Source organism: Schistocerca piceifrons, chromosome 2 (genome assembly GCF_021461385.2).
Source record: "Schistocerca piceifrons isolate TAMUIC-IGC-003096 chromosome 2, iqSchPice1.1, whole genome shotgun sequence".
Lineage (NCBI taxonomy): Eukaryota > Metazoa > Arthropoda > Insecta > Orthoptera > Acrididae > Schistocerca > Schistocerca piceifrons.
The window spans coordinates 343,177,029-343,193,016 of NC_060139.1; the positions used below are offsets into that span (position 1 = coordinate 343,177,029).

The following is a 15,988-nucleotide window of genomic DNA, read 5'->3' on the forward strand; positions in this document are numbered from 1 at the left end:
TGGAGAGCTGCATCAAACCAGTCTCAGGACTGAAGACCACCACAACAACAACAACAACTTGCTTACGCCTTAGACGTAGGATATTCTGATGCAATGAGGATAGCTGATTTTGTGCACTGGCTGAATTACAACTGGATGAACCTAGCTTTTCTGCCAGTTTTTTAATATCTCCAGTTTCAATCAGAGGCTGTCTGCATGAATTGTGTACATTAAAATTTGGTTTCTGTTTGCCTGTTTTATCAATGTGAATGTCATTTTCAGCCTGTCTCTGAACACTTTTTGTTTCTCAGGAACCACACCGATATGAGACCCCACACCTGATCCAAGCAGTCATTCCACCTCTAAATTAACTCTACTAACAGAAGAGGTTAAATAAAGCCAGTTATGGCACCTCATAACAGATACAAGCCCACCCACTATTAACACGGTGTCTTCTCTTGTAAAGTCTTTGCAAAGTGAACCTACATCCTCTATCACCTGACCTGAGCTTGCACATAGGTTAAAAAACTTGTGACCTGGTAACCCAACTCTAGTTGTTCTACAACAGTTGGCCAACATCTCTACCATGTGAACTACCTAACAACAAAACTTTCTTCTTCTTCTTCTTCTTCTTAATTTTTTCTGAATATTTACTTCCCAGACACTTTTTAAAGTTTGTTGTGTCCTGTCTACTCCTACACGTACTTGTGGCTGATCAGTTTTCAACTGTGACAACAGATCAAACCTGTTTTCCACATTGGCATCAACACTGTCTGAGAAAGTCCTATTCCTATTTCTTCTACAACCTGTTCTGTTGTCACTTCCCACATCTCTCTTACCTCGTTCCCCATTAACCTTTCCAGATCTTGTTTTGCCTTATCTAATTCCACCTGATGGACAACAATCTTCTTCCTCCTGTTCCGATTCCCACAACGCTAGTCACCCACATGATAAACACTGGAACAACCCTCACACCACACCCCAGAACTAACAATCCTACGGCGAGTCACACTCTTCTCACTCATGGCAAACAAATTTTAGTTTTAGTCTACATTAAACTTTCCTCGACTACTCCATTAATATTCAAAACTTCCAGAGAAATATAAACGATTAAATCTGTATTGTTTAAGTGATGAAACAAAAACAAACAAAGAACTGTGCCTACACTGTATGAACCTTTTACTTATTTAAGAACTTTTCACTTTGGCTGCTTCCTGAAGAATCAAATGCATGTGTGTAAGAATACACTAACAATAAAAAAACTGAATAAATGCCCTCCTTTACTTGCCACCACAGCTATTGGGTTCTCAATATGGAGTGACAAAAATCTTTTATGATGGGCCTATTACGAAAGTGTCTAACCAAAAGTCTAACAAGCAGCCAAGCAAACTTGAATCTAAACTGATGTAATATGTTTTGGTCACTATATTATAGACAAATTTTAGGGCAACTAGTAACGTGTAATATATAAGGCAAAGATATTTACTTCTGTTATTAAATAAGAGAAGAGTTGAGGACTAATATGTTCACTTTTATTATATGTAGTACACTGCTGTCTTTAATCTTTAAATATATACATATACACTTTGTTGTATCAACATAAAATGTGCATATAATCTATGGAAAGTAGAATCAGGTAACTGAAAGTAAAAACTGTACGGGTCCAATTTCAACAACACATACGTACCTGCCAGCCTGGGTTAGTTCATCCTCAGATTGAATAAGGTGTCTCACATCATCAGGAGTCAAATCTTGTAAGATGTCTTCTAGGTACTGATGACAAAGAGAAAGAAAAAATGGATATATGCCCAAACATATCAGCATTACCTGAATTACTGGCTCTTATATTTATTTCCACATTCAGTGAAACAGCAGGTGCTGATCTACATACCTCTTGGCGTGTGCTGTTTTGCAGGTGATGGTTGTGTTTTGCACGTTCCTCCTTTGATAATACTGTTGTATACAGACGTTTATCAAAACAAAGATTCGTAACTCGACCTTTCAGTCCAAAACGATTCAGTAATTCTTCCTGCAGTGAAGAATGTAACTTGTTGGGTATCTGATAACCTGCCATGTTCATGAGATCACACACCATTGGACCCTTTACAGCCAGATCAAGTGGAGATGATGAATGCAGTGATGGCGAAATATTTACCTACAACACAAATACCACAATAGTGTATATCAATAATATATACAAAAAGGTAATTCAATCACATGCCAAAGAAGATAATAGAGCTCATTGTCTCCGATATATTTAGTTTATTTATTTATTTCATCATCAAGCATTTTGCATGCTATCGATGTTAATAGTTTTTACAAATTAAATAATACATAATGGTACACATACTAACAAAACAGTTACATCACACAGATTTGCATACAGACATACGAGTATAAGTTAAAATTTTATATAGTCTTTTACACAATCAACAAATTCCTGTCAATTTTGTAGAACATCTCTGAAGAGACGAGAGTATGCTTGTGGTGGCAGTCACTAAACAGTTTTACTTCAAGATACAGTTTCCTGAAAAGTGGCTTACAAGATACAAAATAGCCATTACACACTTGATAGCCTTTTTTGCCACATAAAAACCTTTTTGCCCCAGTGGAACTACCCCAAAGGAGTAAGCAATATGTGATATGGCCATGAAAAAATGCTGAGCACCATGTTTTCACTCTCAAGAGATGAGAGGGTCCGAGGAAGGGAGGGTGACTGAATTTCATTATACCTCCATTATTATTATTATTATTATTATTCCTCAGAAGAAATGTCTAACTGTTCTGGTGGCTGAACAAAGTTAAAATTCTTATTTTCATTTACTATTACAATCACAACTGATAACACAAGCAACATCCACTGAACAAACTGACCATATCATTCACATGGTGACAATGCTTTACTTGTGTGTGTCAGTTTTTCTTAGAATGGCTCTGAACTCATTTTTAATATAAAGATTTATGCATTATTTGTTTCATGAGCCCAGTTAAATTTGTGAAGTGCTTGTTGTGGTCTATCTTTTATAAATAATACTCAAAAGAAGTGTATCAAACCATTCTTTTTGTCTTTAGTTCTTTATTATATTAAATATCCTTTTTGTACTCTCACAACATTTCAAGAGAAAAATCACAGCAGTGTATTGACAGAACAACTCCCGTAAAATTCAATCATATGAATTTATTCTCCTTCTGAAATTAAGAAAATTACATATTTTCTAAAAAATAAATGCTCATATGTATTTTATGGTGTTTCCAATGAAGTACTAAAGATTTGTGCCCACATAATTTTCCCAGGGAGATTGAAATCTACCATTGTTAAACCATTCTGTAAGAAATGTGATACATGTTAATTAAGAGGATTAGCTCTTTTTGTGGATGATGTTAGTATTCTAATCAATCCAAGGATACGCACAGCAATAGAAGAAATAACAAAAATGTGTTCTTAAAAGTAACACTGACTTAGTTTTCTGAGAATGGTTTCACTTCCAATTTCAAACAGACACCACACATTCATTTTGTGCATCCAGAGGTACTACAACAATGATAAGTTTAACACATAGTGAAGAAATAATAAATTGGGTTGAAACTAAGATTTGCGTGTGTCCACATTTATGAGAATTTAAACGAAAAAGCACATTTCGGAACTCTTAAGACAGCTCAGTTCAGTCACATTTCTTCTTAGAATCATTGAAATTCTTGGGGGAGAGAAATCGGTAAGTTGACATTTTTGAATATTTTCACTGAATAATGTCATATGGAATAATATTCTGGTTAGCTCATGTTTAGGAATGAAAGTCTTCATTGCTCAAAAACATGCTGTAAGAATAACATGTCCGTCGCTCATGGTATCACGGTAGTGTTCTCGCTTCCTGAGCAGAGGGTCCCGGGTTCAATTCCCGGCGGGGTCAGGGATTTTCACCTAACCCAAGTTGACCGATTGTTGTTGTGTTGTCTTCATCATCATTATTATCATCCACGGCCATTACGGTCGGAGGAAGGCAATGTCAAAACATCTCCATTAGGACCTTGCCTAGTACGGCGATGTGGGTCTCCCGTATCGTTCCCCTACATTCTATCAAGAAGCATGGGACTTCATTTCCATAAGAATAACATTTAGTGCTCACCAATGATTGCCTTTTAGACGTATGTTTAAGAGGTTAGGTAATTTGACTACTGTATTTATTCCCCCATGAAGCTACTTGAAAATAGTCCACTATAGTTCAAGAGGAACAATGATGTGTACAATTATAACATCAGAAGAAAAAATGACATTCATTACTCTACGTTAATAATATCTTTAGTGCAAAAGGGTGTCCACAATGCTGCTACCAAAATTTTTAATCACTTAGCCAGTGATGGAAATGTTCTGACAGACAACAAAGTAAAATTTGAAAACAAACTGAAAAGTAGTTATGAAACTGAAAAAGTTTCTCCTTGACAGCTCCTCCTATTCAGTAGAAGAATTTCTATTATTTCAATGTGTAAAAGGTAGTGGGTAGGAATTAACTAACTTTGTATTTTTGTATATTTAAAAAAAAACTTATAAATGGCTAGGCTGTAACTATGTTTACAAATGTGTGATGTAAATGTAAAATGACTCATTCTCCACCATTTCAATTTATTGTGCAAATGATCCATCTAACATGAAACTAACTAACAATGGAAAGTCCAGGTTGAAATAATAACAACACTATGAAAAGGATAGATTGCTACTGACTGAATATGACACACTGAGTTGCACACAGACACAACAAAAAAGACTGTTGCATCCCTGAGCATTCAGCCAAAGCCTACTTCAAGAACACACACACACACACACACACACACATTATATATATATGAAGGCACACCTCACGCACATGACAGCTATCTCTGGTCACATTCAAGCCATGAATAGAATGAGAAGAAAATGTAAGAGTTACAATAAAAATTAATCTTGGTCATTCTCTTTGTAGCAATTTGCTAACAGTGGATGAGGAATTACTTTGTCTATTAATTGTCCAAACCAGTGACAAATATCTACATGCAAAACTGGGTTCAAAAGATGTTGAGGTTGTTACTGGTTGTTCTGTGATAATTAATGTTGTCAATACAATAGCACAAGAAATGTATCAATAACCTGCAGTGCTGCATTGAGTAATAGTAGTTTACTTTACTAACAGGCAATGGCACATAATACAAAGATGCCAGAGCAAATACCTGATGTGTTGTAATGACCACAAGGCTTCCTTCATGAGTAATATCCACAAAGTGTGACAGTAATTCTGGTAAGATAATAGTAATTCCACCATGTCATATTTCACACATACCAATTTTCAAAGAGAGCAGAAATGTGGATATTTTGTGTAACAATGAGAGACATATTTTCAACAGAGCATGTTATGTGTTAACTACGGAAGCTTGGAGACATAGGGCACATTTCTTTATCCATTTTTCTGTCAGTTGCTCCCAAGTGTTTCAAACTTCCTAACCCTCCAATCACTCATCCCCAAAATAATTACTAAACAAACGAACAATTATTTGAATACTATATTAAAATAAACTAATATCCGTAGAAATTGCAGCACCCCAAGAGAGTAGACAACTAAAATGGAATATGACAGCAAGTGAAAGCAATCTGTATCAATGTCCAAGATCAAGTGTGAAAAGGGGGAAATGATTAGTTTTTATATGCGCTAAAATTTCAACTTTTACATGGAAAGCTATTAAAACAATGGTCCATGTGAGGAACTAATGGACAGAAAAGGCTTCAGCGAAGTGACATGTGGATACTATCCCATGTAATGTCAACAGTGCATGAAAGGTCCAACTTGGGATTGAACATCAAGGTTGGGATATTATTTTGCAGTGAAGCTGCAGCACTCAAAAGGTGAGGGCCATTTCACACAAATCATTCCAGTCTTATGTATACCCAGACATCTAAAATATTGCACTTTCATGTTGGCAACATAATAGTTTAAAAGTGGAGGAGGAGAGGTATGAGGCACAAGGTGTGGGACATAAACCAACCACAGTGCAGTAATAACTGCCAATTGGGATGTCAAAGCTTTGGCACTGCAGACTTTATTTTGTGTGAACAAAAACAATGTGTGTTAATGTTTTTACCACGTCCTTTCATTGTGCTGTACTTTGTTTTGCAGTGATTTAGAAAGTTTTGATATTTGCGAAAAATGCCACTGAAGATACTTCATTCACCAGTGACATTCCTTTGCAGCGAGGTGTGCCAGGCACTGGCACTACTATGGGAACTCTCGAGTTTTATGAGCACGAGAAAGAATACGTAAGTATTCATGAGCAGCCACCACTGCTACCAATAAAATTGCAGCACAAACATAACAAATTCCTGAAATTAGTAGAAGAACAGTAGCAAGCAAGGGAAAGTTAAAAGAGGTAGACATGAGCCGTAACTATTCCGAGCCGTCAGGATCAGGTAATATACTTATAGTGACCCCTGGAAAGGAGAAAAAGCAATCTCACTCTGTTGCCAACTTTGATTCTTTCTAGACTAATGCAGTTTGCAGTCACGTTTATACTTACTATTGAACGGAAAAGTATCTTACTGTAGCAAAGTTACTAGTGTCGTTAACCCTCAAGTGGATGCACCTATGTATAAAGTGCACCAACAACAAATAACACTTGTACCATTCCACTGTTTTACAACTGTGAGACCATTCCTATTCCTTCATTACTGCTTCAGCTAACACAGCGATAAGTTATGTTGTCATGCACCCAAGTGAGCAGCAGTACTATAAAATATCAGCAAGCTAGGCGACAAAAAAATTTACAACCTGTGCAAGAAAATGAACCAAACTGCAAACTAGCGTGCGACGACATATTGATGTAACGAAAGTTTATTTTATTACTGTTTGATTAAGAAGTGCTTTAGCTCAGTAATATAAGTTTATTTTATTGCTGTTTAATTAAACTAAGATTAAACTGTGATTCTGCTCATACATGTTTACCTTGGTAACAAAAGAAAAGTATTCTTTACACGTATATAAAGTACACCGTGTGTCTGCTCGTTATGAGAAATGGCGCACTTGCTTAAGGGTTAAAAGAATGTAAACATTTCAGAGGTAGGAAATAGTCTCTAAAAACTGTTCTGAAAAGTATGGGTTTTCATTACAAAACGCTAGAAGTAAGTAAAGTCCCGTTAGAAAATGTGCATACTGTTACAACATGGAGCATTTTATTGCAGAAAATTGTGGACAAAGACACTCATTCCATAATATGACACTATGAAATGTGGGTTCACAGTGGGGAAGCTGTTAGTAAATGCTGGACAGATGACACTCCAAGCAGTAGTGGTCATAAGCCAATGATGAGAGGAGTTAGATGAATCGTGGTCCATGTAGGCTCTTCCTGTTGTTTTATCCTGCTCCATTATCAAAAGCGTAGCCTTTGTTACGCTTATATCTACATTATTATACAGTTGTTTATTTTCCATCACTGTGGCAGCAATTTCAAAACGATTTCTTATGAACAACGTCACTGCTTACATTTATGAGATGGAAAGGAAAACTGTACAGTTGTTGCTTGTACAGAGGCTGCTGCTGCTAAATCACTATCGCAGTACAGCCAACCTAACTTGACGTAACACCAGCTGTCAAGTGGAATGTTTCACCAGTGTATGTACATCTGAATTCACTACATCAAAGTCGCTGCACGATGTTCCCAATGTACAAAAACCTTGAACGCCTCAGTCTGTAATGAGCATATGAATGCCACTGTTTGTGTACTGAGTTGCATAATGTACCTGCAACCTGCCATCTTTGCAGAGCAACCTACAGTGACACTGGTTCAAAAAACACAAGACACTAGATGCTGCCACACTGAATGAAACCTGATAGTCCGTACCTTTAGCAGCACATCAAACATACTGAATGTGGCAGTTTTAGATAGCACTGCATACAACTTGCAATACGTACATATATCCACCGAGAGTATTCGGAAAAGCAGCTGCAAGCCAAAGATATTACCCTTCCTTCAAGTAAATACACTGATAAGCCAGAACATTATGACCACTGCCCTCCATGACGTTAGATGCCACCTGGTGGCGTTGCAGGCACAACACGGCGACAAAAGTGTGTAAGCAGAGCAGACATGGACTAGGGATCACCTTAGCAGAGGTGTAGGCTGTAAATGGGGAAATCTGTTCATGTAAGCATCTTTAACAAAGGGTAGATTATTATTACGCAGAGCCTGTGAACGAGTATCTCAAAAATGGCGAGCTGGTTGAATGTTCATGTGCTACTGTCATGAGCATCTACAAGAGAGGTAGGAGGACAGTGAAACTACCATTAGGTGCTAAATGGTTGGATGTCCATGACTCTTCACAGAACATGGGGTTCGTAGACTGGTCTGCTTTATAAAATAGGGTAGATGGTGATCTGTGACATCTGCTGAAAGAGCACAATGCTCGTACATGCACAAGTGTTTTGGAGCACACCATTCATCTTATATTGTGGAATGCTGAGTCCGCAGCAGACCACCCCTATGTGTTCACATGCTGACCTAACGACATTGTTAATTACGTCTGTAGTTAAGCACGGGACCATCGAGATTCGACCATCGACCAATGGAAATTGGGTTCGCTCTTCGGGGGAATCACATTTTTACTACACCAAGTCACTGGCCGTGTCCATAAATGCCATCATTGAGGTGAATGGCGGCTTGGAACATGCATCACACCACAGACACAAGGTGTTGGGAGCAGTATTATGCTACGGAAGACATTCTCCGGCACTTGCATGGGACCTGTGGTAGTAACTGAAGACACGCAGACAGCTGTGAAACACTTGTATCCCTTCATGCTTATCTTCCCTAACAGCGAAGTCATTTTTCAGCAGTACAACTGTTCACATCTCAGAGCCAGAACCATGCTACAGTGGTTTGAGGAGCATTATAGTGAACTCACATTTATGTCTTTAAGACCAAATTACCTGATGTAAATCCTATGGAACTCATCTGGGTCGCTACTGGGCACCATAACTATGTACGCAAATCTGTGGCTCGTTATTTACGTGAATTACACGACTGGTGCGTAGACATCAAATGCCGTACACTTCCACAAACCTACCAATAAATTGCTGGATCCCCGATATGCATAATCACTGATGTATTTTGTCCCAAAGATGGACAAACAAGCTATTAACCAGGTGGTCATAATGTTTTGGCTCATCAGTGTATACATGAATTATATTTGAGCAGGGAAGGTCTAGCCACAACTGTTGAGGAATAAGCAATTCTACCAAGAATGACAGCTCAGGTAAAACTGTTAGATAACTTGTTAATTTCAGCCATTGTGAATACTTTGTAGACTCGTGTACAAACAGCACATAGTAATGCTATCACAGAATATATGCATGCTCTCTTTGACTTATGACACATTCAGAATGTATAAACGAGAGAAGAATAAGTTTTAACATTAAATTTGTGATGCAAAGATTCAAAACATTGTTCTAACTCAGACTGGACAAGGATGCGAAAGGAAATTTGCCACTTCTCCATTGTGGGTCTTTTTTCTTATTTTTTATTTATTATTATTTTTTTTTTTTTTTTAAGGGATTGTCCTGGGACTTACCGTAAGAGATTTAAGCTAAACAGTAAAGCTGAAGTCTGTGGTGCGAGCCAGTGAACAGACTATTGGTCTGACTGCCAGTAGCGTGCAACTGTTCTATCGACTGAGGCAATAAGAGGGAGAGGAGTGGCGAGTCCTTCACCCAAACCCAGGCTGCCTTTCATCCTTGGGAAGTTCCACAGTACTCATGTAGACAACAGGCTGAGTGAGGCTTGGGTTGTCCTGGAGGGACTGGAATGGCCTCCTCCAACTCCTCCTCTTCAGTGTAAGTCCACAGATTTAGCCAATGTGCCACTTCACTTCACCCTCATTTAAGGGCTCTGAATGCGGTACATGGATGTTTCACAGCATACTGAATTATCAACACGGATCATATACTGTTCTACCATAACCCAACTTGCAAAACAAAGTTCATTCTGGATTCCTGTATCGCTCTTGTTTTCCCATTTTCACAAATGTTACTGGAGTTTGAATGACAATGGAAACTCCCAAATGGACGGAGCATACAAATAATTCAGGATGCCACGGGATCGGGGCATTGTCTGACCTAGAACTAATTATTTACAAAACCAGACTGGGAAGATACAAGATATAAAATTTGAAATTTAACCACAGATATCGTCAGTATCTGCCACATGAGATACTCCATCTCCAAAGTCATGAAGGTACCAAGTTGGGGGAACCACTGTGTAATGGGGGACGGGAATCACAGATACCTCAATTCGGGGAAAACATGCCTATTGAAGGTACCTGTTGATATCAACCTATGGAGGTGGTGATGCACATGACAGCAAGGACTTTAGCACCCATACTTTAGGATGGGTAGTAATGAGACTAGTGTGAATAAAGTTCGCAAAATTATTAAAATGAAAAATTCAAACAAAAATATAAAGAACGTCCTGCAAACTTGCACATTCTTTCACCCCCCCCCCCCCCCAAAAAAAAAAGGGGCCAAAAAGAATTTCATGTTGTCAGATGCAACACACAGTAAAAAGTGAAGAAGCAATGAAAATAAATAAAAGAAGATTACTTGCAGCTGGCTGGCAACTGGAATAAAAAGGACACGCCATCCACTCTGCAACAAACTAAAAATCTCCAGACTAGAAGGTTACACTAGGGTCGAGATATGCCAAAATTTGAAGAGCTCAATCATGTGTTTTGTCATCAGATTAAATAGAGGGTAGATCCCCATGTAAATTTGTTTCTGCCTACTTATCGTAACACTGGGGTGAATGGGGGCGGGGGAGGGGGGACCAGTATGAGGTATGCCACAACCAGATAGTTTGCAGGGGAATGGCACATTGTGTAACATTATATTCCCTGCAGCCCTCCTTGGCAGCTTTGTCTGCCAGTTCATTTCTCCAAGTTACCCCGTATCCTGGTACCCAGTAGAATAACAACACCTTCCCCTGTTGCTGTAGTAAGTACAGTTGGTCACACGTGAACTGGACAATTTTCTCTGCTGAATACATGAGCTGCAACAACTGAAGGACGTGAAGGGAATTGGAGCAGGTGAGAAACTGTTTGCTCGGGAGATATCTCATCTGCTCCAGTGTCTTCAAAATCACAGAGCTCTGCAGAAAATACATTATAGTTACACGCAAGGTAAAAAAAGGTAAATCCTGAGGACACAGTCAAAGAAGACGACTGAACGCCAAAGGGAGTCCCTGTGTTGGGAGCCAATAGTGTAAACAACATTAAAACTGGGATGCCTACCTGAAATGTTAAAGAACAAGAGATTTAAATGTAAGATTTTGAGAGCAATATATCTTAAAACTCTTCAAATCTACATTAAATCTGGGCCTCTGTATTAGCCAAGGTGGAGATTTGCTCCAACCTTGAAGCAGAATCTTAAAAGCAACCACATCCATCTCCAAAATGCATTCCTTCACACGAATCCCACAGGGACCTTACCCTCGGTGTCAAGTATGAAACTAATGGCTGAGCAACAGTACGGTATGAAGATATGTATGTTGTGGACAGTGTTTTATAGGACTGGCACGCCATGAGAAGTCATCACTTGATGTGAAGCACTGCCTCACTAGCTTCAGCACAAAAGCTCGGTCTGGGGCTGGTCAAAAGGCCCCAGTGGTCACCTGAATTCCTTCATGGTGTATCATCAAATGGTCAGCTGCCACACCACCTAGAACAATCTCCATACTATAAGCCATAGAAGGCACTTCCCCCATGTGTATCTCTCTGCAGGGTAACATTACAGGGCAAAGAGATTAAAATGGGTTTAGGAAGACAGCCACTGGATCATCTAATCATGGGAAAAAATAACCTGAAATGCTGAATGTTAAACCATAATCCCCCCCCCCCCCCTTCTTAACTTACAAGTTGTCAAGATGTGTTACATATTGGTACATGGCAATGACAGGTTATGATTAGGATGGAAACCACATGAAGCAAAGCATTCCAACTACCAACAGGCCACCGCACAGGTAGGAGTGGAAGTATAATCTGATTAAAATTTCTCTGTGACTAATGTTTCAGCAAGTCAAGTGGTATGTGTGAGTCACCATTCAACCTCAATTCTTTCTGAAGTGCCAACTGCTTGCAGCATTGCCTGATTTGTAGGTATGTGCTAAGCTTTGTGAAATGTGGCTGACTGCTTGCTGGTAACCTAGAAATTGTGGGCATATGTTTTCAATAATCTAAATGTATAAAATACTATAAACTACCATAGGCATACTGGTAAGAAATTAAAGACATAGGGTTTAAATTTCATATAATAATGTTGTTCATCACAGATTTTTTTTGATAATTAGTTCAAGTCATACCACATGTAATTCTCAAAGTTCGTCATCCACATCTCCCTGAGCTTTCTGCTGCAATTATGTTGCTATAGTGGTGTGCCTGTGTGAAGGTGGATGATGGGACAGTTCACAGAGGCAAGAAGCTATGTACCATGTCACGGTACAGCCAACAATGTTGTTCTGCAGTGTAAATCCGTAAAGTGCACTTTGGTGTGCACATAGAACATGTTAATTTACTTATGGTGATGTTCTTATCCAATTTAGCAGTGGTTCCCAACCTTTCTGAGACTGTTACCCCCAAACAAGATCAGATGACATCCAATACCCAAAACAAACATTGAATTTAATTTAACTCCAGATTATAACTATTAGCATTTTCTTTTAAACTGATAAAATTATTTACAATACAGTACAATCCCACTTTTACGTTCCTGGAATTAATGTTTTCCCGCCATTTACGACATTTTTTTTATCGGTCCCATCAAATTTCCTATGCCCACAATATTAATTTGCACCTGATTTTGCGTCAACATATTTAAAATATTCCCGCAATTTACACATTACGAAAAAATGTCTGTGGAGAAAATATGATGCTGGCATAATGTTGGCCGTCCAGTAGTGTTTACAAATATTAAGTGGTTAAGTCTCTTGACACCAGGGCACTCTATTGAGCAGATTTGAACGGGTAAATGAATAAAAGTTGTAACAATTCGTGCCTTACCTCAGGCTGCTGCCCAGCTCCACGTGGCGTGGTGGCTGATGGGAGTATATAACTACGTTCGTTCGAATGAAGCTATCTTGACCAATCACAACCATTTCCAAACTGTCTCTACTGCGCAAATGCAGTTTCGTGATTGTTGTGATCATTGTGACACCTTTGTCGAACCATATTTAGCGTGTTTCAGTGTATGGCCACGTGGAGCGCTAGTTGACACCGTCATTCACTTTGTGTTGCTCAAATATTGTTAGTATAAACACAGTGCCGGTTATGTTTTTTATTCATGCTGAGGAAAACTTGTTCGAGAATTTATTCTCGTTGTCAAGTGCAGTATTTACAAATGTATTTTTAGTGAAGTCACACAAACAAACAATGTGAGTGATAGTTTGCATGTGTGTGTGGTTTTCTACATAACTGACAAGGCATAGTATCTGATAACCTCAAAAAGACGCAGAATAACACATACTCTAACACCATACAAAATACTTATTTACATATTTGCACTTCATAACGAGAAAAAATTCTTGAAACGCGTCATGCCAAGTATGAAAAATGCAGAATTTCATTATTTAAATAATGAATGACAGCTGTAGGGTTTCCAAAAATGTCGATTATGACATTTGAAATCAAGTGAAACATTTCCACTTCCCAGACAGTTATCACTTCCAGTTACATCAGCGGCTTTTATTAGCTAATAGACCTTTATTAGATAATAAAAAAGTCACTGACAAGTCTTTTGATGTCTGTTATGTACATACATCATACATAAAGTGCAAGGGGGTATCCTATACGTAACTTATACAGCTTAAAACATTATTTCTCACATTTTACATTTTATCGCATTTTACACAATTTTTTTGAAGTCCCTTGAAAAGTGTAAAAGTGGGGTTTCACTGTACTTAGTTAAAGATCAAACAACTGAAACATCCATGTTTTCCAAGTTTTTCACTACACTAAGAAATAATGCATCGGGGAGGGGTGTCTGGTTCTGCTTACGTCTAATATTGCTTTTTTATGTGATCTGTCTTCTCATAGCGTATTTCTAACTTTTATAATTCTTGAATGTCCAGCCAGATCATGTCATAACTTCTCCATGATATTTTAGCACACAGACACATTGCCATTTTTAGGTGGTCCCTGATGAATAATCTGGGACCACCTGAAGATCACGACGAGCAGATTTGCAAAATTTCATGCAGAAACTGTGACGTGATCCCATTTGACACCTGAAAATGCTACAAAATACTTTTTTATATCTGGTTTTCTGTGCACAACTACAAATCTTATGTCATGCATAAAGTTTAATCAGTTTTTCATTTTCATTGTTACCATAGTCAAAGGTTTGTGTTCACACTTATAAGTTGCAAATGTAATCGGTAGAATGTGTTCTTCCAATAACAACTGCTACTAATAAACTGATCTTTTACTAAAATAATATCGCAAGGAAAACTGTTTGGAATGTGTTGCCTTTTAGAGGCTCAAGAAATGGATGCATTACATATTAGAGTCTACCATTTAAAAAAAATATTATCAAAGTGATAATTAATTTAGAGAGATCAGCTTCAGTTATTAGAGAGAATTTGTGGTAAGGTCTTATGGGTCCAAACTGCTGAAGTCATAGGTCCCTTTTCAGAGAGATCAGCTTTACTTTTACTAATTATCTATTCAAACCATGACAGCTGGGCTAGTCACAAGGGCCCCAATCACTGCATGTCAGTGGGAACTGTCCGTGGACAACTTGCACTGACTGGCCTAACCACATGTTACCTAATACAGTAATTTCATACACCTGAAGATGAGATTTTAAAATCCTGAAACCAGTTGTGGTTTGAGTAAGTAATTAGTACAACTGAGGCAGGGCTCTCTAAATTAATTAGCACAACTCTCAGCTGTGGATGTCCTACATACCAAATCGTGTGCATTATCAGAGTGGTCACTACGCCCACATCAAACCCTTTTGCTTTTCTCCCTCAGAAACTTTCATTTTGCTCCCCGAGGGAAGGGGTATTACCCTCAGTTTGGAAACCATTGCAATATAATGTTAATTAAGGGCAGCATAAAGCAAACAGCAACTATTACCACAATAAGCAAGAGAGGTGATTGTCAAAGCATATAAATTATGTTAGGGAGAATAAGAAGCAGGAACAGTGGCCCAGTGTAGCACTTACCCCAGTGTTGCCAATTACCATGGCAGGCAACAGCTGGAGCATGCAGTGTGGAACAGAAAGAAAGCTCACTGGCAACACTGCAAAGTATGCTCTGTCTCTTTGCCCAGCATGCATCATGCAGCCGCCTTCTTGTATGCACACTACTAGAGCACCACGTCTGTGGATAAATAGGATGAGAAAGTGTAATCGTAGACTAAAGGATCATTGAGTGAATTCCAATAATCAGCGCAGTATTAGTGAGTAGAATAAGAGGCTGATATGAGGGATGTTGTGAAAGTTTTAAACAAGTGAAGGAGTTTCCTAATTTTTTAACAATTACCTTCATATTTCCTTAATGTAATTTGTGTGGATAGTGCCATTTCAAATTACCCAGTGAAGATTTCAAGGTATGTTTCTTCAATGTTGTTTACTAATGTTTCATCACCAAGCAGGATCATTTCAAGAGACCCAAAACAATGCTGTTTGCTGCTGTTGTAATCTTCTGTCCAAAGACTGGTTTGATGCAGCTCTACACATTAGCATATCATGAGCAAGCCTTTTTATTTCTGCTTACCCACTGCACCCTTCATCCATTTGAACCTGCTTATTGGATGAAGCGTTAGCTTTTTCTGAGAATTTTTATCACTCTTACTTCCCTACATAACAATACTGGTGATTCCTTGATGACTCTCAATGTGTCCTACCAACTGACCCCTTATTTTGGTTGAGTTGTGCCTTTCTTTGTCCCAAATTTGATTTAGTAACTTTTCATTAGTTATCCAATCCATCCATTTAATCTTCTGCA

The 15,988-nt window shown here is 38.3% G+C and overlaps 1 protein-coding gene across 5 annotated transcripts in view; it reads right to left on the reverse strand.

The window, feature by feature from the left end:
• LOC124777532 (tubulin monoglutamylase TTLL4-like) overlaps positions 1-15,988 on the reverse strand; it is a 228,551-nt gene that overhangs the window by 97,122 nt on the left and 115,441 nt on the right. For all 5 annotated transcript variants that reach the window (XR_007015746.1, XM_047252981.1, XM_047252983.1 and 2 more), the window contains exons 13-14: positions 1,871-2,134; positions 1,667-1,752 (exon numbers count right to left, since the gene is read on the reverse strand). Coding sequence is in view for 4 of the 5 variants with exons in the window: in XM_047252981.1 (XP_047108937.1) it covers positions 1,667-1,752; positions 1,871-2,134 (350 nt within the window). In the remaining variant the exon portion in view is untranslated. The remainder of the gene's footprint in view (positions 1-1,666; positions 1,753-1,870; positions 2,135-15,988) is intronic.